At 55.5% G+C, this 23,023-nt stretch overlaps 2 protein-coding genes across 4 annotated transcripts; one reads left to right on the top strand and one right to left on the bottom strand.

Annotated features, from left to right (window-relative positions):
- Positions 1-1,607: 1,607 nt before the first annotated feature.
- On the bottom strand, positions 1,608-12,633 carry GMEB1 (glucocorticoid modulatory element binding protein 1). 3 transcript variants are annotated; one of them, XM_053998598.1, is made up of 10 exons: positions 12,571-12,633; positions 10,768-10,928; positions 9,770-9,852; positions 8,697-8,821; positions 7,787-7,890; positions 7,228-7,382; positions 5,980-6,108; positions 5,141-5,278; positions 3,960-4,082; positions 1,608-2,902 (listed from the first exon to the last, which is right to left on the bottom strand). In XM_053998598.1, exons 2-10 carry the CDS (start codon positions 10,893-10,895, stop codon positions 2,196-2,198), a joined length of 1,692 nt encoding a protein of 563 aa, XP_053854573.1. In that variant the 5' UTR covers positions 10,896-10,928; positions 12,571-12,633; the 3' UTR covers positions 1,608-2,195. The 3 variants fall into 3 exon arrangements, with proteins under 3 accessions (XP_053854573.1, XP_053854572.1, XP_053854571.1); XM_053998597.1 differs by lacking the exon at positions 12,571-12,633 and adding an exon at positions 12,327-12,395; XM_053998596.1 differs by lacking the exon at positions 12,571-12,633 and adding an exon at positions 11,700-11,972.
- On the top strand, positions 12,348-22,864 carry LOC128818882 (discoidin, CUB and LCCL domain-containing protein 1-like). The gene is given in 16 exon segments (XM_053998595.1): positions 12,348-12,602; positions 12,605-12,757; positions 15,724-15,945; positions 18,137-18,274; positions 18,716-18,767; positions 18,953-19,025; positions 19,189-19,322; positions 19,468-19,505; positions 19,624-19,818; positions 20,517-20,638; positions 20,722-20,890; positions 21,007-21,099; positions 21,295-21,385; positions 21,578-21,615; positions 21,782-21,898; positions 22,348-22,864. Coding segments are annotated over 16 exon segments (2,214 nt in total). The 5' UTR covers positions 12,348-12,412; the 3' UTR covers positions 22,737-22,864.
- Positions 22,865-23,023: the final 159 nt, after the last annotated feature.

The raw sequence follows: 23,023 nt of genomic DNA, 5'->3' as shown, positions 1-23,023 counted from the left end.
CAACCTCATCCTGTCGCGCCGCGACATTTTAGCTCCCCCCGTCCCCACTCCAGCACTCCAGGGTACAGAGGACCCAGGGAACATCGCAGTCTTTTGGGACCCCCACACAGTTCAAAGGGGCTACCTGGGTGTTGGGTGGGTGTACAGCGATCAGGGAGCCCAGAGTCGCCCCACTTTCTGGCCAGGAGACACGAACAGCTCCAGCTGACAGGATCTGCTGTATGCCTGGATTGGGAAAGGGGGTCCCCAAAAGATCCCCATTCCCCTTCAATCAAGGACCTGAGGAAGCCAGAGGATATGGAAGGAGGTGGATCCCTGATCCAAAACCACAGAATCCCAGACTGGATCGGGTTGGAAGAGACCTGAAAGCTCATCTTGTTCTACTCTCTGCCATGGGCAGGGACACCTTCCACTATTCCAGGTTGCTCCAAGCCCCATCCAACCTGGCCTTGGACACTCCCAGGGATCCAGGGGCAGCCACAGCTTCTCTGGGCAACCTGTGCCAGGGCCTCCCCACCCTCACAGGTAAGAATTCTTTCCCATAACCCCATCTAACCCTGCCCGCTGGCAGTGGGAAGCCATTCCTCCTTGTCCTGTCCCTCCCGGCCCTTGTCCAAAGTTCCCCTCCAGCTTTCTTGGAGCCCCTTTAGGCACTGGAAGGGGCTCTAAGAGTCTCCCCAGAACCTTCTCCAGATCTGTGGGATCTGGCTCCCACAGCTGTTCCCATCTCCACCCCAAGCCAGGAAACACTCCCCAGAGGCCAAGATCAGAGCAGCAGCGACCACCCCTCACAAATCAAGGTTCAGGAATCCCTGCCCATCCCCTGCTGTCGCCAAGGTGATGGAGGCACCGCCTTTCACCTCTCCAATGAAAAAAATCCATTGGAGCTTAACTCCATTTTTCCTTTTAATGCAAAAAAAATAGGCAGACACATCTTCCTGCCCTCCCCTCGCCCTCCCCAAGTGTGTTTCCTTAGCTTAATATTTCCAGCCAAGCAGCTCCCACCCTCCCAGCCTTCTGCATCTCTGAAGCCACCCCATGCTTTCCCCCTCCACTTTCCCAGTGTGGCAAAGCCCATATGGATCTCCAACCACAAAAAAAAAGAGGGAAAGTGGGAAAACAGCGGGGTGCACTGTATTTCAGCAATGTGCCAGTTCTAACCCTGCCAAGAGATTATAGGAAGAAAGAAGAAAAAATAATACAAAAATAAAACCACCAAACAAGTAGCGACAAGCACGGAGCAGCCTCAGCACACAGTGTAAACAGAAGCTGTCCTGATCCGAAATCTGGCTCTCCCAGAAAGCAACAGCACAACATGCTTTGTACACCCTGAAAGGTCCCTGTGGTGCTGAGCAGCCAAGAGGGAGGATCTGGGTTTGAGCTTGAGTTGATATTTTTTGCCTTATACAAAAGGCTGAAGCGATCTCGGAGTCTTCAAGTGGCGTTTGCAGCACCAAGCCTTGCCAGGCAGGGAAAGGGATGGGGGAAAAGTGCCATGGGAAGAGAAGGGGGATTGGGATACAGGGGACCCTGAGAGAAGGTCCCAGGGCTTTGCAGCTGGGAGATGTGGACAAGGGAAGGGAGAGAGCAAACAAATACAAAAAAAATAGAGATATAAAAACAATTTGTGTGGAGGAGGAGAACATGGACAGTAAATTCATTGTACTGTCAGCCTCCCCAAAGCAAGAAAAATAATAAAAAATTCCATTTGAGGTGACAGTGAAGGGTCCGACAGAATTCCCTTTCCCTGGGGAAAATAAAAATACAAATGAGGTACCTGTTCCACCCCAAGTCTGTCACCCCTTCTCACAGCCACATCCACACTCAAGTGTTATTGTCTCTCAAATAAAGTCTCTGGGCCAGAGCAGCCCTGGAGCAGAAGCACTGAGGCATGGCTAGTTCCTTCTGGTTGGGTTGTCCAGCAGAGATCCAGTCTCTCCTTCACACTGGCGGTATTGTTCAGTGCTCCACGGACACGGAGCCTTATCCAAGTGTCACGTGTTTCTCCAGCTTTGTTTAAAAAAAAAACCCAAACTTTACATATATATATATATATATATATATATATATAAAATATACAGTACAATGAAAATATCCATGGTAACAAATGGGGTGGCTGGAAAAGATGCTTAACAAAAAAGCCTGAAATAAAACAAATTCCCAACTCTTCCCCTAACTGATGCTTGCGTTCTCCACTAGTCTTCCAAGACCACAATCTCCACATTATGGACTTGGTGCTGATGGTCTTCCACATCTCCCACCACTTTCTCCTCAGTCCTCAGCTCTGTCTCCAGGATCACAGCTTTGCCCTCTGATTCGTCTGTGTCCGCCTCAGGATCTGGCGCCGGGTCGATCTCTATGATGGTCTGCCCATTGTCCGAGGTGCCTTCCACAGCTTGGATGGTGGAAGTGATGCCAGACTCCATGGCCACCAGTTCCACGGGGTTGACCACGGTTGCCACATTGGCCAGGGCCCCGGTGTCCTGCATGGCCGCTGAGCTCAGCAGTGCCAGGCTGGAGGACGGGTGCAGGGTGACGGTGTCCGAGGAGCTGGTCTTGGAGGATGAAACCACGGTGGCATATCGGAAGAGCTGGGAGCCAGATGGCAAGGTATGAACAGTCACCGGGCTGGAGCCTTGGCTGAGGGTTGCCACTGGGATATTGCCCACAGAGAACTGTTGTCCAACAGGTGCGATGGTGATGGGGGAGATGACAGTGAACTGAGGCTGCTGGATCGGGGTGGAGGGGCTGAGGATGGTAGCGGAGGCTGGGCGCTGCAGACGGGGTCTCTTCGGAGGCTTGGGAGTGCTCATGGGCATCAGCACCACGTTCTGGATCGTTTGGGACTTGGCCTTCTGGTCCCTGGCAAGTTTCTTCTGTTCTTCCAACTGCCGCTCCAGGTCTGCAAAGGGAATGATTGAGCAACATGTCACACCAGGAGCAGGAGCTCCCGGGGCTCCAGAACCATCACTCCCAGGTTTGTGACAGGAGGTCACCCAACCACCCAGTGAGCCTGATCATGGCTTCTACCTCAAGATCAAATGGCACTGAAAGAAAAGGGTAGGTTCTCCTGCCACCTACATAGACTGGGTCAATGTACCAGCTGCCAGCACCTGGGTAAGACACAGGTAACATTCCATACGTGTTGGCTACTCCTACTGACAAGGAGATGGACATTTCTGCTCCCCACAAGCTAAATCCACCTGCAAGGGAGAGTGGATAAACCTACCCAGGCAGTTTGAATTGCTTCCTGAGCTTGGCTGGGTCACCTCCCCAGGAGCCAAGTACCTGCACTGGGGACAGCCAGCAAGATGCCTGGGTCAATTAAACATCTCCCTCAACACTTATCAGTGGGAACACTGGGAGCCAGAAGTAGCACAGTGACCTCATTTATCCAGGGCAGTAGGGGACTAGAACATCTCAGATAACAACAGATCCTACAGTACATGGTGAGGAGGGAGACACATCCAGTGAGCAGCTCTGGGGATCCCAGGTCAGTCAGTGGTTTCAGCTCAGGGGAAGCTGAGCAGGACACCCAATAGCACCATAAGAGAAGCAGAGCCCTGACAGCCAAGACAAGCAGAAGCTCAGCACCCCATACTCAGAGAGGCTTATTAGCTTGGGTACAGCACAACACTGTCCACAGCTCAGGTGACCATGGCACATCACTGAGCTGGCAGGTCCTGTCCCTAATCCTGAGGGAATTGGACTCATGCCTGCAGCACCCCAACTGCAGCAAAGGGCACAGACTTTGGGCTGTCCAACGTCCCGAGCAACTGCTCTCTGTGTGACAGGGGAGAGAGGAAATTTCACTCAAGCGCTAGGACAGAAAGGGATTGGGATGCACTTGTTTTGGGGCAGCCTGTACTGAACACTAACCCTAATTAACTGGGGAAAAGGAAAGTCATGTCCAGTCCCAAGAGCAGCAGCAGGATGTGAACTCTTGTTAGGCACTTTACCTGCCAGTGTGTAAAGAAACTGTTCCTCTCCTTGCTCTGTCTGGTTTTTCCTGTTGTCCAGTACCTTCTTGACTGTGTCCATTAAGCCAAATGTATGGGCGACATTGTTCAGGACTGCAGCATCTCCAAGGAAAGAGCACAGGGATGTTAAGACTTGGGCACTCAAAAGATGCTCCTGTTACACCAAAAATTTTCTACTGCTTTTTAAAACTCTCTCTGTTCTTTCACAAGGACTAGCTAAAAAAAGGAAACCCAACCCCCTCATCCTTCTGATGTCCCGGGATTAAATAATCCCATTCACATGATAAAGCAAATTGGACAGAGCTGAGTCACTCAAGCAGCTCCTAATTGCTGCAAATGAAAGTGTAATTTGCAATCACAGAGCTACAAATGAGCTCTCCACCTACAAATCATCACCCCATGCTCCTGACAGTGTCATTAACATGCCAAGCTCCATGGAAAGCTGTGCAAAATATCTGTTATAATCCACTGACTTCAATCACTCACAGTTCCCAAAACTTGACACCTACCAGACACAAAAATGTGCCAGCCCAAAGATAAATTAGAAAATTAAAAAAAAAAAAAATAACCTGGGTAAAATGAAGTTTGTGGCTACATGGATGTTCTCCCAGGAAGAGCATCAACAAGAGTTGTTCACAGGGGCATGTGCCGAACCAGACTAGGGAGCCTGTTACCAGTTAAAAATAACCCTAAAAGGGGGAGGGGATTTATTTTTAACCCAGATAATTTACCTCATCTGGTTCAGCCCCCAAAACAGGTTTTCTGGCACCAGTGAAAGCAGAAGAAGAAGTGAGGGGGCAGGACCTGTTTAGGCCTGCAGTGTCACAGAGAAGTGTTTGAGTAACTCCAGTTGAAGTGACTCTGTCAAAGCTTCCATCAGGGCTGGGAGCTGTGGACAGTCATGTGATGGCCCGAGCAAGCTGCCAGGGTCACTTTGCTCAGGGAACAGGATGGAATGGTGTATCCTTGTGCTTTGAAGCAAAGACACTTCACAGCTGGGCAGGCTGAGAACACAGACTGTGCTCCCACAATTCAGCTAACGATTGGAACTCGCTCCCCATCCTGACTCACCAGCTTCACATGGTGGAATGGACTCTTAGCACTGTTTTTTTTTTTTTTGCCTGCAACTGCCCTTTTGAGGCTTCTTCCTCACAACCTACCTGTCATCTGGAAGGGAGACTGACCCAACCGCTGCTGCACACCTCTTAGGACTTCTTCTATTTCCTTTTGGATGTTGCACACTACCTCTTCCATCAGCCCCACATCAGCTATTCCTTTCCAGAACATCAGTGTGTCCTCTGGCACAAAAGAGGAGGAAAAGAAGTCAATATATACAAGCATTTGGCATTTTTCCCACAGGGCCACCTTAAACCTCTCAGGCAAGTGTATCTTTTCAAGATGACTACCTTTGCAAGGTAGCTTGGCTACTGGGGTGGACAGGACATGTGAAAAAAATAACCAACCCCAAACCAAGCCAAATGGACTCAGGCAGCAAATCAGGGACGGGTTTTTAAACAAGTCCATGGCTTCTAAGGCAACATTTCAAATTTTTGCAAGGTGCGGAGCTTAAAATAATTATTTGAGGAAATTCTAGCTAAGCTTCCATACTGATATAACAAGGGGATGTAAGGCCAGAGAGACACAGAACAGAGAGCTGACAGGGAACAAACATGACTCTGCTCTTTGTTGGTTCCAGCCTGGTTCCAGGCTGGCAGATATGTTTCACATCCTTGGAATAAAACAGAAAAGCCCCTTACTGCAACTAGTAACATCTGATCTGAGGGATTATCCATCAGCCACGAGGCCAGGGCCGAAGTCCTACAGTGATCAGGAGCTCCACCGGCAGAAAGCCCGGATGCCTGGGTAATGCTGGAGATCCAAGGGGCTGAGGGACAGCTTTGTCATTGCCCAAACTTTACTTATTTGCAAGATTTAGGTTTCCAAAGTGTAACAGGGGAGGAGAGGGGGAGAAAACACCCAACAAGCAGCCTAAGCTTACCTGAAATCTCATCCATGTCCTTTTTCATGCCTTCCTCGGTGGCCATGGTGACAGCAGCTGTCAGAGCCGAATTCCACTCTATCCCCTCCTCCATACTCTCCTCTGACAGCGCAATCTGGGTGATGCTCCCTGCCAGAAAGCTCCCATCAGCTCCCTCTGGTAGCCTGAATCCCTGCTTTGCTTCCCAACCCCTCAGCTCTCCCCAGGCTCTCTTTCACTCTTTGGGTCAGGTTTGTGCTTGGCTTCTTTCAACCAAACCAGTTAAAAGCAAATATTGCTGCTTCTCATTGGAACAGTGACTGTGAAAAGCTCTGGAGCTTCTGAAGGGAAAACCACGTGCCTTGCACAGTGGAGTCCCGGCTCAAGGGAGCAGAAAGGGAGCAGAATAAAGAAGGGAACTCATAAGGCTCAGCCCAGCCACCCTTCTCCCCTTGCATCATCCACAGGAAGCTCTGCACCCCTAATCCCTCATGAAAGGGAGCTGGGGTCCCAGCTGGTTTATAAAAGGGAAATGGATCTGATGCAATTCTAAGTTCCTGGATCAAATTTGGAACTAACTAATGTGCAGCCACTGTAAGTTGGCTATGGTGCTTTCCAAGAGATTCTCCTTAGCCTATGGACAGCTCTGCCATATCACCCACCCAGTGGCTCAGAGAAATGTAACCCACCCAGCTTAATGATGTGGTACAGTTGGGAATAGTCTTCTCCCTTAACCTCAGCAAAGAGATCAATATCTGCTCCGGAGCACAGGATCACTGAGAACTTGCAGCTGGAATGACAATCAAATCATGTCCAACCACCACATCCTGTTCATGGACGTTCTGAAGGAGGATAGCATTTCTAAAGTCACTCCTGAGACCAACTCATGCCTTTATAACAGACTCCCAAATGGGAAATATATCAGAAAATGCTGTGCAAGCTCTCACAAGTGTTTGCTCTCATGATGATCCCAGAACAAAGATCCCTACAAGGCTCTCAATCCTTCTGGCTATGAAGGCTGCCTCTCTGGAAAGCAGCTTCTTGATGCCAGCTGTTTTCCAACTTTCACAGTCCTGCAGAGCAGAGCTCCCTGACAAATGCTGCCAAGACTTCTCCAAACAGACATGAGAAGCATTTTCCTTTCCAGAAACCAGAGCAAATTCCTGGTGGGACTGCCCGGATGTGCCCGGGAAGGTGGTGTAAAGCATGTGTAGGAGGGAGAGGAGCATCAGAGGGAAGTTCCCAGGGCACTGGTAACTGGTTTCCTACCATCAGCTGAGGTTGGAGTCTGCACCACGCTCTGCTGCCCTGGCACTGGTGCTCTGGCACTGCTGATCAGGAGATCAAACTTGGTGCTTCGACAGGTGTTGGTGCAAACTTTGTCATGTTGGTAGAAGTCAATCTGCCCTGAATCCATCATCTTCCTGTGCAGGGAGTGGGGATAGAATCAGGCTCAGCTCAAATCTCAGCCTAGAGACAAAAGGGAGTATTCCACCTGGGAATGCTATGGTCATGGGAAGGAAAGAGAAAGGGAGATCCTAGGGCCACTCTGCACCCAAAAAATCTCCTGCAAGGCTTTCAAATGGCAAACACAAGAGTCCCCCAGCTTCACACACATTGTTTTAGTCCTGTTCCACCCCAGGTTCCCCAGGCGATGCCACTTCTGTCCAGGGTGAGGGATCCTGACCCTCACATCATGGAGCCAGGATCTCTGCAGGCTGCTGGCCAGGTACTGTGGGCCTCCAAGAGGCCTCCTGGGGACTGCAAGGCAGACAAAATGCCTGCTGGGGGTCCTGCAGCTGCAGGAAGTTGGACAGGGGTCAAATACCTTAGCATGATTCCTCCGAGGCGAATGGCTCTCTTCCAATCCTTCAGGGTAGACTTCCCAGCCAGGTGAACAAAGTGCTTTGGGCTAATCAGTTGGTCATTGAACTGGTAACGAGACAAGCAAAGGCTCAGCAAACAGGGTAATATCACTTGGGAGGATTGGGACATCCAACACAGCTCATCTGAGCCCTCACTTCCACCCAGAGAGAGCAGCTGCTTCTCAGATCTCTCCCAGCTTTGATCCCCTGGGCACAGCAATGCTCACAGCTCCAGGAAGCACGTCTGTGGGAATGACCTGCCAACCATAGGCATTCACAGCCCTAACCTAAAACAGCCCTGAAGATTTTATATGAACCAAATCATCTCCTATGAACATGTACGGTCATTTTGGAGATCATTACAGGAGATTTCTGTTACATCAAATGGCCCAGCAGCATCCAGCTGACACAAGTCTTCCCTTGAGCATCCATTCTGCCCTGCTCCAGCGACTCAAGTAGCTCCTGCTGAGGGGCAGGAGCACAAGGGGCTTGGCTGTCACACTGCCATGGTCTCAGGTGGGAAAAGGTAACACCAAGATATCTCTTCTCAATGCAACCTGCTTGCCAAGGAAGTGACAGGAGTGGAGTACCAGGACACTGAGGAAAAGGGAGGAGGCAAAGCTCTGCCAGACCTCAATATGTATCTCTTGCCTGCCTTCAGTCCTTCCTCAAGGGCCAACACCACTGAAATACAAAGTGGGTGATATCCTTCCCTCCTTAATCCACTCTTTCCATGCTTCTCCCCATCAAAAAACAACTTGGCACCAACAATCCAAGGACTTAGGATGAAACACAAAAACTAAGGAATTCCTGTGGAGGCCAACCAGCACACCTGAAGAGCAGAAAGGAATCCACTGGGAGTTTCTCCTTTACCTTCACACACTTGACATTAATTCCTGGACAGACAAACTTCTTCCAGAGAAGGATGGCTTTGCTCTCCCCACAGGTGATGGGATAGGCGATCTCGATTTCCTCACTCGTTTCGAGGGTGCTGGGGTCTGAGGGAGGAACAGCTCAAAGTGAAACTTTCCACCCAAGAGGCTCCAATCCCACAAGGCGGGAGCTGGAAGCTCATAGGTTATGAGACCTGCACTTGGGGAAACCAAAAAAAAAAAGGCAGATCCCAGTTCAGGATCAGTCCTCTCCATCTTCTCAGAGTTAGTTCAGATTAACTCTAACAGCAAGTGGCGTTTGCTTTTTGGTGTAACAATGCTCCAAATGAAGCTCATCTATAAGGAAACATGAAATCAGAAATCAAATGCATCTGTAAGGGGGGGAGGCGTCAATGAGAACAATCCTAGCGGCAACAAAATGGTTTCAAATTTGAAGCACAGATATCTCTCAGATTCTTGCAGCCCTGGTATCCCTTTAGCAGTGATATCAGATATTTACTGATAGTATATTCTCTTCATGTGCAGGGTTTCTGTTAATCCTGCCAAAAGACCCAAACCGACACAGGAAGCAGAACTCTAATCAAGATCTAGTGACAGCATTTGGTGATAGGAGCCTTTTCCCACACACTGCTCAGGATGGGAGAGAGCAGTTGGAGCCAACCTGCTCTGTTCTTATGAACATCCAATCCAAACCATCAGATGGCTGGTTCAGCGAAGACCCCAGAACCAGAGCCTGATGCTTCAGCCACCACATCCTCAACACTATAATTCCTGCTGCCAGTGTCTGTACACTAGGACTAGGGTGACATCCCGGCTCCCCTGGATCCCGTGGGAACCCTTACCATTCACTGAAGGAGAGCCAGGATCTCACTTCCAGGACTTTGAGACCAAGCAGTAACAGCAGACTCTTATTCCAGAGTATGCCCAGCCCCTTTACCCACATCCATGCCTGGGAATCAGCATCTGCAGGGGCAGAGCCAGAAGGAAGCCCAGCGAACTGGAGACACCAGCCCTGCACAGGAGGGGATTCATCCATGCCAAGTGGGAACTCACCAATCCCTTCTTCCAGCTTGTGGATGGTGTGGGTTTCCACGGCCACCACAGCAGCGCTGGCCTCGGAGCCCTCTTGGTAAATCCTGTGGTGAAAGTGGCCATCCATAAACAAACTATATAAATCATGAGAAATTAGGATTCACAGCACAGGATTAAAAAATTCAGTAAATTTTTTTTTGCTTGTCCTCAAGGGACATTAATTTTGTCTGATACAGTTTCAATCACCAGGAATTTTTTGGCGAACACTAATAAAACAAAACACTAGTAATCCCAAGGGGTGACAGACACAGAGGCATTCCCAGTGTTGTCATCCCACCCTCCACTCTGCCAGCGCCAATGAGGCAGCTCTGCAGGCTTCCCTGTGCTTTTCCTCTGCTTTCAGTCACCCTCGACAACAGGAAGCAGAGCCCAGTGTCCCAGGATTTCCCTTCCAGCCCTGTGTGACACTGCAATACAGATGACCACAAAGAGAAGTCACTGTCAGGCCCACAGCCACCCTGCCCTGCAAATATTATCAAACTAGAGCCATTTTTTTTCTATTCTGATTGATCCAGAGTGAAGATGAAGCCACTCTCTGCAGCAGCTGCCAGGGAGCTACAAAATTCCCTCCACATCCCAGCCTCACTTTATTTTAGAAGAGGATTATTTTAGGGAAGAGCTGGCACATGAAGGTTTGAACACACAGACCACCACATCCAGCAGCTATAGTGTGGCAAAAACCAACCCTGGGACTGGAGAAAGAAAAGAGAGACTGGGACAGCACCCTTCCATGATCCGAGAGCACTGCACCAACACAGCCTCGCAGGGGAATATCAGCCCATGGAGGCCTCATGACAACCACAGACACAAAAGATTTAATCTGCTGTATTTTCTCTCTCCCCTGCTTGGCACAAAACTGACGCAGACCTGGAAAACAGAGTGATGCTCAGTCCCACGAAAACCCACAGGGCTCCCCCCCATCCCACCTTGCACCTCCCAGGTAGTACCATCCTACTCACCCTTGCTGCACCGGCTGGAGCTGCAAGATCACTTGGGTTTTGGTATCCTCCGGGTTCTCCCCTTCGTTCCCGTCACTTGGTACAACCACCACATCACCCACAGGGACGCTCACCTCGGCATTCGCCATCTCTCACATGAACCCGGCAAGGTTTTTTCCTCCCTGTAGATCACGAGAGCTAGGAACAGACCCCAGAGGCAGATCCCCCCGGTATCATCCCACTCATTACTTCCCGAGCCAGCAGCTCTCTCCAGCTCTGAACCCCCAACCTGGCACCAAGGAACAGACCCACATTGGTGGGTTTTGGCAAGAGTGTGTTTTCAACACAGAGCTTCTCTCACTGGCCCTGGCCAGAGTGCCTCCAGCCACCCCTGGAATGCTCTGGTCCACCCCTGGCATGCTCTGATCCCTCACTACCAGGAACATGCCTGTGGATGATCCTTCCAAGTAGAAGCTGGTCTCAAGGTGTGCTGCTAACGCAGGAGGACCTGACAGGGCGTCTCGGAGAAGCTGCACTCCCAGGGGATGTGCCTATGATTGTGCACGAGGCACAGAGGTGGTTTGGTTACAGTGTGCAGCTGGAGGTCATTCCTGCAAGCCTGAGGTCTGCTGGGAAAGCCAGTCTCAGAATGGTGGAATGGTTCAGGTGAGAAGGAACCTGAAAGCTCATCTCCTCCCACCTCCTGCCATGGGTAGGGACACCTTCCACTTGACCAGCTGATTCCAAGCCCCATCCTGCCTGGCCTTGGACACTTCCAGGGATGGGGCAGCCAGCTTCTCTGGGCAACCTATGCCAGGGCCTGATTACCCTCACAGGGAACAATTTCTTCTCAATATCCCATCTAAATCTCAGATGGGAGAATTTCAGGTCAGGATCTCATGGTGGGTGCCAGGGGTTTCTATATCCCGTGGTTGGGATACACCAGGACAAACCTGGGGAGCCGCCGACACAGGGACCACGCGCCCACCCGGCTCCAGGCGTGGGACTCCCGTGGTTCCCCGCACCTCATCCCGGTGCTCCGGGGAACAGAACCACCCAGGACCCCTCGAGAGACGGCAGAGCTTCGCCAGGATATCTGGCGCGGGGTGGGGGGTCAATAGGACACGGACAAATAGCGGCGGCGATCACGCCGAGGCCTTAAGTGAGAAGGGGGGGAGGTACACAGGGGAAGCCCCGGCCCCGGGGGTCTCCGCGCCGCGGCTCGGGGGTCGCGGCCTCCTCCGCGCTGAGGGGGGTGGGGGTGGGGGGGGGGTGTGAGGTCACGTGACACGGGACCCGCGGGACCACCCCGCGGCGCGCACGGCGCGGGGGGGGCGTGGCCTGCCCGGGGGAGGGGGCGTGGCCTCGGCCCCCCCTCCCCACGGCGCTGGCTGCCCCCCCGCTGCCCCCCCCATCCCGAGCGGCGCGCGCGCGACGTCCGCCCTCGCGGCAGCGGCGGCGGCACGTACGGCGGCGACCCCTCCCTCCCCTCTCGGCGGGGCCAGGGCCCCTCCCGCCCCGCCCCTTCGCGCTGCATGGCCCCTCCCGGCCCCCATAGCGCGGCGCCGGCTGGGCCTTACCGTCGGCGAGCGGCCGAGACCGGGGGCTGTGGGACGGGGGAACGGGGGGATGGGGAGGGGGGAGGCGGGCCGGGCAGCAGCAACGCATGCGCAGTGCCCGCCGCGGCCTCGGCCGCCAGCACTTCCGGCCGCCGCCTGCCTTAAAGGGGCCGACCGGTGAAGCACGCGGCGCTGTGCTGCTCCCTGGTGGCCGCCGGCAGTATCGCCTTCGTGGTGTCACCCGCCAGCCCAAGCCACGAGTTACCGGCGGGGGTGTCACGGCGAGGTTCGCTCCCCCCGGTCACAGCAGCGAGTCGTGGAACGCGGTTCCAGGCATCTCCCGCCCCAAGCCAGCCCCGGCGGGACCACCGGGACCTCCCACGGCCGGCCCGCCAAATCCCCCACTGCCCCCGCCGAGCGTGCCGGTCGACTGACAACGAGGCAGACCAATGGTAACGCGGGGTCGGGCGGCGACAGCCAATGGGCGCGGCAGGGCGAAGGGAGGCGGGGCCGGGGCGACAGCGCTGCGGAGCGGCGGCGGGGCCGGGGCGGCGGCGGCGGCCGGGAGGAGGATGCGGGCGGGCGGCGGGGCGGCCCCGGGGGCGCTGGCGCTGGCGCTGGCGCTGCTCCGCCGCTGCCTCCTGCTCGGCCCTTTGGGGCTGCGCTCGGCCGGCGCACAGGATGGTGAGTGGTGATTGCGGAGCACCGGCGGTGGGGCATCCCACACCGGGACGTGGCACCGGGAGCCCTACTCCCACCAGTACCTCCGGAGCTTCTGCTTCGTTCGCCGGGATGGGACCGGAACTTGGTGCGGTATGGGGACTGGGAAGGGGGACCGGACGGGCTCGCCTCTGCCCCGGGACGATCCGGGACGGGCTCTTCGCTGTCTCTGGACTGGGATCGAATCAGGATGGGCTCCCGGGAACGGTTCCCTGCTGTGACCATAGCAGACCACACCGGCAAAGGGTCGTCGTGGTGCGCCTGCCCCGGTTCCTTTCCGGAACGTGATCTCTTCATCTCTCGCCTCTGTCCCGGTACCGACCCGGGACAGGGTCCCTGCCATCCCTTTGCTCCGGTACCGACCGGAAATGGGATCCTCGCCATCCCTCTGTCCCGGTACCGGACTGGACGGGGTCCCCGCCGTCTGTCTCTCCTGGTGCTGGTCCAGGACGGGGTCCCCAGTATCCCTCTGCTCCGGTACCGGACGGGACAAGCTCTGTCCCTGCTCCCACCACCTCCACATCACGCCGGTCCTGCACCCGCCCATTTTCCCCGCAGCCCCCACAGCTCTCTCTGTCCCTGCCCCCGGTGGCGACTACGCCTGGGGTCCCGAGAGTCCCGCGTTCGGCTCCATCCCGCCTGCAGGGCTTTCCCGGGGAACCCCTAATCCACGGGTTTAGAGGATCGCTGGAGTTTACATGCAGAGCCGGGCAGTGGGCTCCATCCCGGGAATGCCGCTCCCCGGGGGGATTTGTAGTCGCGGGAGCCAGGACAACCCCGAGGAAATGTTCACCCAAACGTGATCCCAAAGTTCGTGTTTCCCGGTGTCACTTGTCCCCAACTCATCCAAGAGCGAGGAAACAACGACAGGTCAAGCAAAGCATTTTCCCCGAGGGGAAACTGAGGCACGGAGACAGGCTGGGATCACTGGAGATAGAATCCCGGTTGACCGGACGTTCCCGGTCAAAAAGTGTGATTTGGGGCACATCATGCAACGGGTTTCCACTGTATCCCAAACCCACTGGTGGACGCGGGGGAGTTTTCCCGGGGCCAGCAGCATGACAGAGGCAGGGGTGTGCCGGGCTTTTGTCGGAGCATCGCCCTGTTGTGTCTTTCTTGCATCCTGTGAGAAAACAAACAAATCCCTGGCAGGAATGATCCCAGCGGGGCCCGGCTGTGAGTTCACCCTCGCCCACCGGAAATCCAGTTTTCACATTTTCTGGGAGGGGAGTAAAGTTTCCATGGCTGGGGGCAAGTGCCCCGTGGCTATGTCTTGGCTATTCCTGGCCCCTCGGTACCATCTTTGGAGCCAAATTCCCAAGAGTGCCTGCAGCTCTCAGTTTATGTCTGACATTCCCTCCTGGCACGCGCTGGTCACACTCCGGATGTTTTTAACAAGGATTTCCTTTCCTTGGATGGGTTTTTCCCGGAATGGGTCCCCACAGCTCTTCTGCACCACCAGTATGGTTATAGAGCTGGGGGGATCCTTCCAAGACCCCCCAGCTGGGCTCACATATCCAGCTGACCTGGCCATAGAGGGTTTTCCATACAGATCCCAGTGGCTTCAACTTTCTGTGCTAGAAACTCCCCCTGAATACCCCAAATTTCTCTCCTGCAGCAGAGCACCCCTTCTGGGAGCTATTGTCCTGGCAGCCCTGGGATCTCCGCTGCCCCCCCATCCCCCACTCTTGGAGGGCCTGATCCTTCCCAGCTCTGCTCTGTCAGCAGACACTGCCCAGAAAGGGGAAAAGTTTTTCCCAGTCCCACAGGATAAACCTCCCCCCAGTTTGGATGCAAGCCCTTCCCACAGGCTGGGGAGGAGGGAGCTCTGTGCGGGGGCTGGCATCTTTCACCGCCAGCCCCCCCCATTTTTATCCCTGCAGGATTTTCCCTTGCTGGCGCTTTGTGTTGTCTCCCAGCGACAGTGAGGGGAGCCAAGGCTGGGCAAATCTATGCCCACCATCCCTTTTCTTTCTGGCTGTGCCAGGATGATGCTTGGCAGGAGCAACAGCTTTTAGGGGATGTGAGGAGGAGGTGTTGAGCACTGGACCCATACAAACGCCTGGCCCACACAGTGGGGGCTGAGTGGTGCTTTCCCACTTTCCCTGCACCACAATCCTGCTCAGAAATTATGGCCAGATCTCAATGCCTGGTGCTTTCAGCTTATTTCCAGGATATTCCCTCATGCCCAGAGGCAGTGAGCTCAGAGAAAAGCCCTTTTTGTGGTGAGTCTGGCATCTGGCATATTCTCCCTATCCACAACATTGTATCACCCTTGCCTGGGAAGGAGGCAATGGGGATGCGGCTGCCCGAGGTTATCCTCAAGGTCAAGGCTGCAGTTAGGGGGTCCCAGGGGCTGCCTAGTGCTGTACGGCCGCATGGAGTATTCTCTCCTTGAATCCTTTTATATCCCCCCCAAAGTGAGGTTCTCCTGGACTGGAGGATGTAGAGGAGCTGGAGGTAGAGGGTCATGCTGGGTGGCTGTGGGGGAAACTATGGCAGCTTCATCCCTGGATCCCCCTGTGGACAGTTCCCAGTGCCAGGAGCATCCAGAAAAGCCATCAGAAAATGATGCTTTAGATGAGCAAAACATCTGAAGAGGCTGCATGTGCCCAGGGGTTGTTCTGGGGGCCTCACCTAGGGGGGAAAATGAGGCAGGGAATGGCCTGTCTGAGCAGTCTCCCCGGTGTCTCTGCAGGAAATGGCTGTGGCCACACACTGCTGACACCCCACAGTGGCACCCTGAGCTCCAAGAACTATCCGGGCACGTATCCCAACCACACCATGTGTTGCTGGAGGCTCCAAGCCCCCCCGGGTACCTCCCTACTCCTGGCATTCGGGGATGTGGATCTGGAGTCCTCGGAGCACTGTGCCCACAGCTCCTTGCTGCTGGCTGACCCCCAGACCGGCACTGCCTACGGTAAGGGGGTCCTGGGGGAACTGAGGCAAGGGTGATACAATGTTGTGGATAGGGAGAATATCAGGAAAATCTGGGGTTTTAGCTGATTTCATCATGGGGAGGGAGAATATCCAAGGAGGGGGGTAACCAAGTGGGGCAGTATCCAAGGAAAGGGGTATTCAAGGAGGGGAATATCAGAGGATGAGGGGTATCCAGTATCTGACGAGTGGGTTATCCAAAGAAGAGAAATATCCAAGAATGGGGATACTCGAGGAGTGGGGGTACCCAAATAGAAGGGTTGATATCCAAGGAGGAGGATATCGAAGGAGAGTAATATTTGCGAATCGGGATATCTGAGGAGGTGGGTACCCCAGGAGATGATTATTGTGAAGCCTGGGGGGGGAACTGCCCAGCTGGGACCAGATGAAGCCACTGAATAATTAATTTGTTGGCCCAGCTGCTGCCCAAATGCTTCCAGGATTTTCCCAGACAGATTTAATGGTCTTGGAGGGATTTGGCAGCACTGGGAACATGATGAATGCTAAGGAAAACATCTTGGGGGTGGGGGGAAGCATCAAGTGATGGGGTGGGATGGAGGAGCAGCCCTGGTGAGGGGCAGGGGCTGGACAGGAGATGCAGTGGGAAATGCAGAATGGATAGGATCTGGCTTGTATCCATGGGACTGGGAGTTTTCCCTGTACTTCAGGGCTTTCACCCTTTCTGGGCTGGACCCCAAAGGGGTTACAGCACGCAAGGTCCCTGGTCCCCATCCCCTCTGCTGTGGCCTCAGGGACATAACTGTCCCGAAAGCTAAGAGACATCCTGGCCCCAGGCTGAGATACAGCAATGTGGGAAAGGGGGGGTACTCCCAGATGATGCTCTTGGGAATCTAGGGGAGGTGGCTGGGCACCCACAGCCCCTTTGGGTGCCACCAGAGCCATGCCAGCATGACACAGAGCTTGGGTTCTGCTTCCTCTCCCGTGGCTGACGCTGGCCCTTGAGAAGTCCCAGATGTTTTCTGGGAAGCAGCTGGAGCAGGCAGAGGCTGTGGGCTCTTTCCCTGACTCAGAGCTGGTGTCTGGCCCCTGGCCTGATTCTGCTGGGATGTGGCAGGGTCCCCATGGGGGTGGCAGCCTCTGGGGCTCAGCTGAGAGGTCCCCAGCTCCCAGGGTATTACTGAGATCCATACAGAAGTGGCACCAGTGACCCAGGGCAGCGTTGCCATCTGGCAGTCGGTGGAAAGGAAATCTGCATGTGGCTTATCTACATCTCATCTGCATACTGTGCAGATATCAGTTCTGTCACATATGTGAGATCTCTGCGTGCACGTGTGTCCCATGTCCCCTGGGATTGACCTCCTGCTTCAACATGACCCAGGCAGGATAAGGATGTGGGTGAGGGTAGAGAAACTGAGGCACAGGGGGAGGTGTCACCAGCAGCCCCAGGGGAACACAGACATAGTTCCCTGTCCCCAGGACAACGATGGCACTTGCTCAAAACATCTCTGGGTGCCCAGAGGCCCAAGTGATAGGCATGATACAGAGCAGAGCGATGTGGGGGACAGGGGATGATGGCAGTCCAGGGATTAGGGCCATGTTCTGTCCCCAGCTGGAACCAGAGATGTCCCTAAGGAATCCGCCTGCCTGCTAAGCTGAAGTTTTAATCAGGGAGATAGAATTGCAAATTTGTGTGGATTAAATGGGGGGAGGGGGCAGTTTAGGAGGCAGCTTCAGCAGCACCTATGAAAGGGGACATGGGGAGGAGACAAGGACACAGCTCCCATTTTGGGGTCCCGTGGGGTGATGCCGTGTGTACCAGTCTCTGCAGTGGGGGATGTGGTGGCAGGTGCCCAGTGAGGGCAATGGAGCCACGCTGGGCATGGGACCATCCTGTCATAAGGTTGCCCTGCCTGGGACCACCCTGGGTATGGGACCATCCCAAAACATGGAACCATCTTCAAGATGGGACCAGCCTGGCATGAGGCCATGCTTCATGGGACCACCCTTCAGCACCCTGATGCTGAGACTACCTTGGGGATGGGCCACCCTGGATGTGGAACAACTCTGGGACCACCCTAAGCACAGCCCAAATGCCTGAGCCCCTCTGGCCCTGGCAAGGGCCAAGCTGGGGGAGGTGAAGTCCTGGGGTCCAGGTGTCCAAGTGTGTCCCCAGGGACCCCAAATCCTCTCCTTGGTACCATCCCTGCTGGCAGGGCCCTACTGCAGGAACTCCGTCCCTTCTGCCCCACTTCTGGTGACAAACTCCAGCACTGTGACCGTCCTGTTCAACAGCACCAGCCACCGCTCGGGACGAGGCCTGCTTGTGTCCTATGCCACCTCACAGCATCCAGGTATGGGGGCAGCATCCCCTGGGATGCAGAGACATCCCTGGGATGTGTCCTGACCCATGCAGGGATGTGAAGGAAGCTCCTTGCTGACCCCAGGATGAGCTTCCATTACCCTGAGCTCTTGAATTTCCATGTTCTCCCTGGCTGGGGGCAAACATGGGAGACCTGCAGGCCAGCTGGGACCCCTTTGAGAACCCTGAACCCCCAAGTGAAGTGGCACCCCAATATCAGGCAGAGCCACAGGCAGCATAGATTGTGCCGTGGGGCCAATGGCTGCAGGGACCAAGGGGCCATCCCTCCCTGCCCCTCCAGACATGGGGGCGTGAAGGGCAGAACCCAGTGAGGAGCAGGATTCAGTTGGGAATGGAGTGCACTGAGGCAGAAGTGAGTGTGTGCTGTGGGGCACGTGGGGGTCCCTCACCCTGGGGTGTCCCTGCCTTGCAGACCTGGTCTCCTGCCTGGTTCGAGGCACCCACTACACCCAGGAGCACATCAGGTGAGTGGTCAGAGTGGGGAATGGTCCCATTTTGGTGTCCCCTGCCGCAGGGGTCCCCATCAGCCCTGGTTTCATCCCCATCCCTCTTCTGACGTAAAGCTCTGGTGGGATGGGGAGCAGAGCGGGTATGAAGAGAGGGTTTGGATGGGAGGGAGCCCTGACCCACCCCTTACCATGTGTTTCAGTGTGTACTGCCCTGCGGGCTGCAAGGACATCCATGGGGACATCTGGGGCAACCCGAGCCAGGGCTACCGGGATGTAAGTTTGGGCACCATGGTGCACCCACCAGGGATGGTCCCCACAGCACGTGTGGCCACTTGTCACCCTCAGCAACCCAGAGGTGATGAGTGTGGCCTTGGGGTGCCCCACAGGGTGCTCAGGCCTGCTGTGGGGGGCTGCCCTTACTCCCCACTCCCTGCAGACATCAGTGCTGTGCAAGGCAGCTGTGCATGCCGGGGTGATTGCGGATGAGCTGGGCGGGCAGGTCACCCTGTCCCGGGAGAAGGGGATCACGCTCTATGAGTCGGCCTTTGCCAACGGGCTCCGCTCCAAAAGGTGGGTGAGGAGTGGCTGGGGCTGCACTCCACAGGGAGCTGTGGGACCCACCCACACTGACACTGGGAAACTGCCACCCCTCAGTTTCAGAGACCCCAGGGTTTGTTCACCCCATCTGATGCTCCCCCTCCTTTCTTCTACACAGGGGATCTCTCTCCGAGAAGCGACTTGTATTCCACAAAGGTATTTTTTTCCCATTTCCCCTGAAATTAAGGCATGATTTTAGCTGTTCGACCTGCTGCCACTCCCCTGTGCCTGGTTGGGGTTTCCGGGTTCCCAGTGTGCTGTCTCCTGTCCCCAGCCTGTGATGATGTGCTGGAGGTGGTCACCTTCAATGCCTCGTCCTGGTGGCACGAGGTGGACATGCTGGGCCAGGACCGAGCCTGGGTGGCTGAACGGGCAGCACTTAGCACCACCGGCCACTCCTGGGCCGCTGAACCTGGTGCTGAGGCTGCCTGGCTGGAGCTGGATCTGGGCACCCGAAGGAATGTCACAGGTGAGAGTTGGCCATCAGAGGGGAACAACAGCTGCCTGTCTCCCCATGCCACCCTGACCACTGTCCTCCTGCTGTGCCAGCTTCACTGATCCCCACAAAACTGCCCAGGGCAGTTGCACCCCCATAATTCCCAGGATTCACTGGAGTTCATTGTGCTGTGGTTTTACTGGTGCAAACTGGGATGCAGAGCACACCAGCCCCTCTGGCTGCTCCTGTCCTTCGCTTGCCCCTTTGGCCCCCTCATCTGCAGCCATTTCTGGGATGAACAAGTTAATATTATGCTCTTGCATCTGGTGCCAGTGAGCGTCTTTTGTGCGGCCTGAGCCTGCCAAAAGCAGGGGCTTTGTGTGCCAGCGGCTTGCAACCGCAGCAAGGAAAATGGGAACATTGTCCGGCCAGAGGCTGGAGGAGGGGGGAATGCAGGGCTGACAGCCGGGGCTGGAGGTTGTCAGTTCATGGGGGCAGAGCAGAGTGTCCCACACTGGAATCTGCCACCCAAACCCCCTCCCAGGGTTAGAAGGATCCCCCTCTGCCAGGTGACGTATCCTGTCCTCTTAGTCCTTTCCCAGCTGGGTCTTGAGTATCCCAGAGATAGGGGATATTCCAGCTGGGAGTAGAGGGCAGTGGGGTAGAGGGCAGCCCTTCCCCAGCCCCACAACCCCTGACTGACAGTGGGGAACACCCTCCTGCATTCATAGGCATCATCACAAAGGGCTCCTCCGAGCAGCATGACTACTACGTGACGTCCTACCATGTCTCCTCTAGCCGCGACGGGAAGAATTGGAGACCCTACAGAGGCAGCAGTGGTCAGGAGGACAAGGTGGGCATGGGGAGAATATCACGGGGCTGAGAGCCCCCGCCCATGGATATTTAGCCATTTACGCCTCTTCACCCTCTCTGTAGGTGTTTGAAGGAAATGCTGACAGCCAGGGGGAGGTCTCTAACGCCTTTATCCCCCCCATCATCGCCCGCTACATCCGTGTCACACCGCAGAGCTGGCACCAGCGCATGGCCCTGAAGGTGGCCCTGGTGGGCTGCCAGCTGGCACGGGTCCGCGTGCCCCGTCCCTACGGTGAGACCCTCCACAAAAGGCTCACACCCCCATGTCCAAAACATCCTCCTGGGGCCTTCACCTCCCTGTGCACCCTGTGGTGGTCCCACAGTCACAGTCCTTGCTCTGTCCTGTAGTGCCCAGTGTCCCCAAGAAGGTGCTTGAACCCACCAGCCACCCAGCCAGCCACACCCCCATCCCTGGCATCGCCCTGGACCCAGAGAAGGCAGGTGGGTGCCATGGGGGGGGCTGTCCTTGGGGTTCAGCATTGTCTTTTGGTGTTCAAGGTGCCACTGGGGCTTCATCCCCCCCATGGGAACACATTGATTTTCCTGTTCTAGTGGCCCCAGGTGGGCTTCTGGCACTCATGGGTGCAAAGGGGTGGGATGGGGGCCCAGGGTGCTGACACTGCCCTCCCTCCCCAGGCTCCACACTGCTGGTGATGCTGCTTATTGGCGGCTTTGTGCTTCTCTGCTCCTGCCTCCTGCTCCTGGCTTTCCTCTACCACAGGAAGAGGTTGGTCCTGTCTTGTCCCCTGCTTTGCCCTGGGGGACTCAGCATCACCTCTCCAAATTCCAGCAGCTTCATCTAGCTGCTCACCGGGTCCCAAGGGGTGCAGCCCCTAAGGCAATGAGTGTGAGGAGATAAGTGATGGTGGGCACAGGGTAGCTGGGACTTCTTGCCCCATCTTGCCTCTCCCCTTGGCAGGAAGTCAGCAGTGGAGCTGAACTGCGGGATCACAAAAGGTAAAAGGGTCCACAACTCCTCTCCAAAATCGGAGGTCTGTGTGCTGTGGGGTGCAGCTGGTTTAACTGGTGCTGCTGTCAAACTTGGACTTGTCCCACGCCCCAGGGACACCTGCACATCCAGGTGACAGTCTGTGACAACTGAGGGTTTCCTCTCCCTGCCCAGGGTACCCCAAGCTGGAGTCAAGCCAGGTCTGCTCCCTGCAGAGCCTGCCAGCCCCCAGCCTGGTCTCCTTCCCCATGGCCTCCACACCAGGGGATCTCAGCTGGACCCATTCTCCAGGTAACAGGGACATCAGGGCAGGGCCTGGTCCCTCAGCCCAGAGCTGGAGTCGACTCTTCCCGATTGCACCTCCTTCCCCATTCTGGTCTTACCCCTCCTGCATCGTGGTCCTGTGCAACAAGGAGGGCCTGATAAATTAGACATGCCCATTTAATTATTATAATTTATTATTATAATTTATTGTAATAGCACCACACATTATTTAGTAGTAGTAGTAGTCCACCTCAGTTACAGCTGTTGACACTGGAGGGTGGCTGGGGACAGCAGGAGCCCCTCTCTGGGGTGTGGCAGAGGAATGTGGGGTCTCCATGGGTGAGTGCCCTGCGTTGGATGGGTTTTGGCAGTTTTTCTGTCCCTGAAAGTCCAAACATGCTCAGATAGTCAACCCACCTGACCCACCTCTGCTGCAGCACCATGACCCTCCTGACATGGCAGCCTCCCTGTTTCAGAGTACACTGAGCCAGACCTGGTGCAGGTGAGCCCCAGCAGCCAGACAGGTCCCTCCACCTTCAAGCCACTCCTGGAAGAGGGCTACACTCTACCACTGGTCCAGAACCACTATGACACCCCAGGGAAGCACCATGAGTACGCGGAGCCGCTGCCGCCAGAGCCTGAGTACGCCATGCCATTCAGTGAGCCGGAGCCCGCTGGGATGCGCTGCAGCACTTGCATGGTCGCAGGATCTGCCGGGTGCCCCCCGGTGCAGTACCAGACCCCTGCCCTGCGGCCCGGGGAGCTGCCCGCTGGGGTGGAGCGGACTGGCAGCCCCTGTTCTGAGGGGTCCCGTGGGTGGCCTAGGCACTGTCCCCTCGCACACGTGTACCATGAGGCTTTGTGAGGAGGGGAGCAGAGCGGCGTGGTATTGGGCGGGGAGAAGGTGTGTAGAGGGGGACGTCCTTCTTGCGCTCGCAGTGGGCTTTTTTAAATTTATCCTATGTAAATATATGTTTTATATATATAGAAAGACATCTGTGGAGTGGAGTGCCCTGCACCGTCTGCTGGCCAGGGATGCGCCCAATCCGCCTGGGCCAGGGCGTTACAGTCCTTGTCCCCCCTTTCCCGCCGTCCGCGGCGTCATAACCCATACCCCCCCCCCCCGCAGCCGCGGAACCCCTCCTTGGGACA

The sequence above is a fragment of the Vidua macroura genome, chromosome 25 (genome assembly GCF_024509145.1).
Source record: "Vidua macroura isolate BioBank_ID:100142 chromosome 25, ASM2450914v1, whole genome shotgun sequence".
NCBI classification, from domain to species: Eukaryota; Metazoa; Chordata; class Aves; order Passeriformes; family Viduidae; genus Vidua; species Vidua macroura.
The sequence above is the reverse complement of the archived record's forward strand: the minus strand, read 5'-3'. Positions and strand labels throughout refer to the sequence as shown.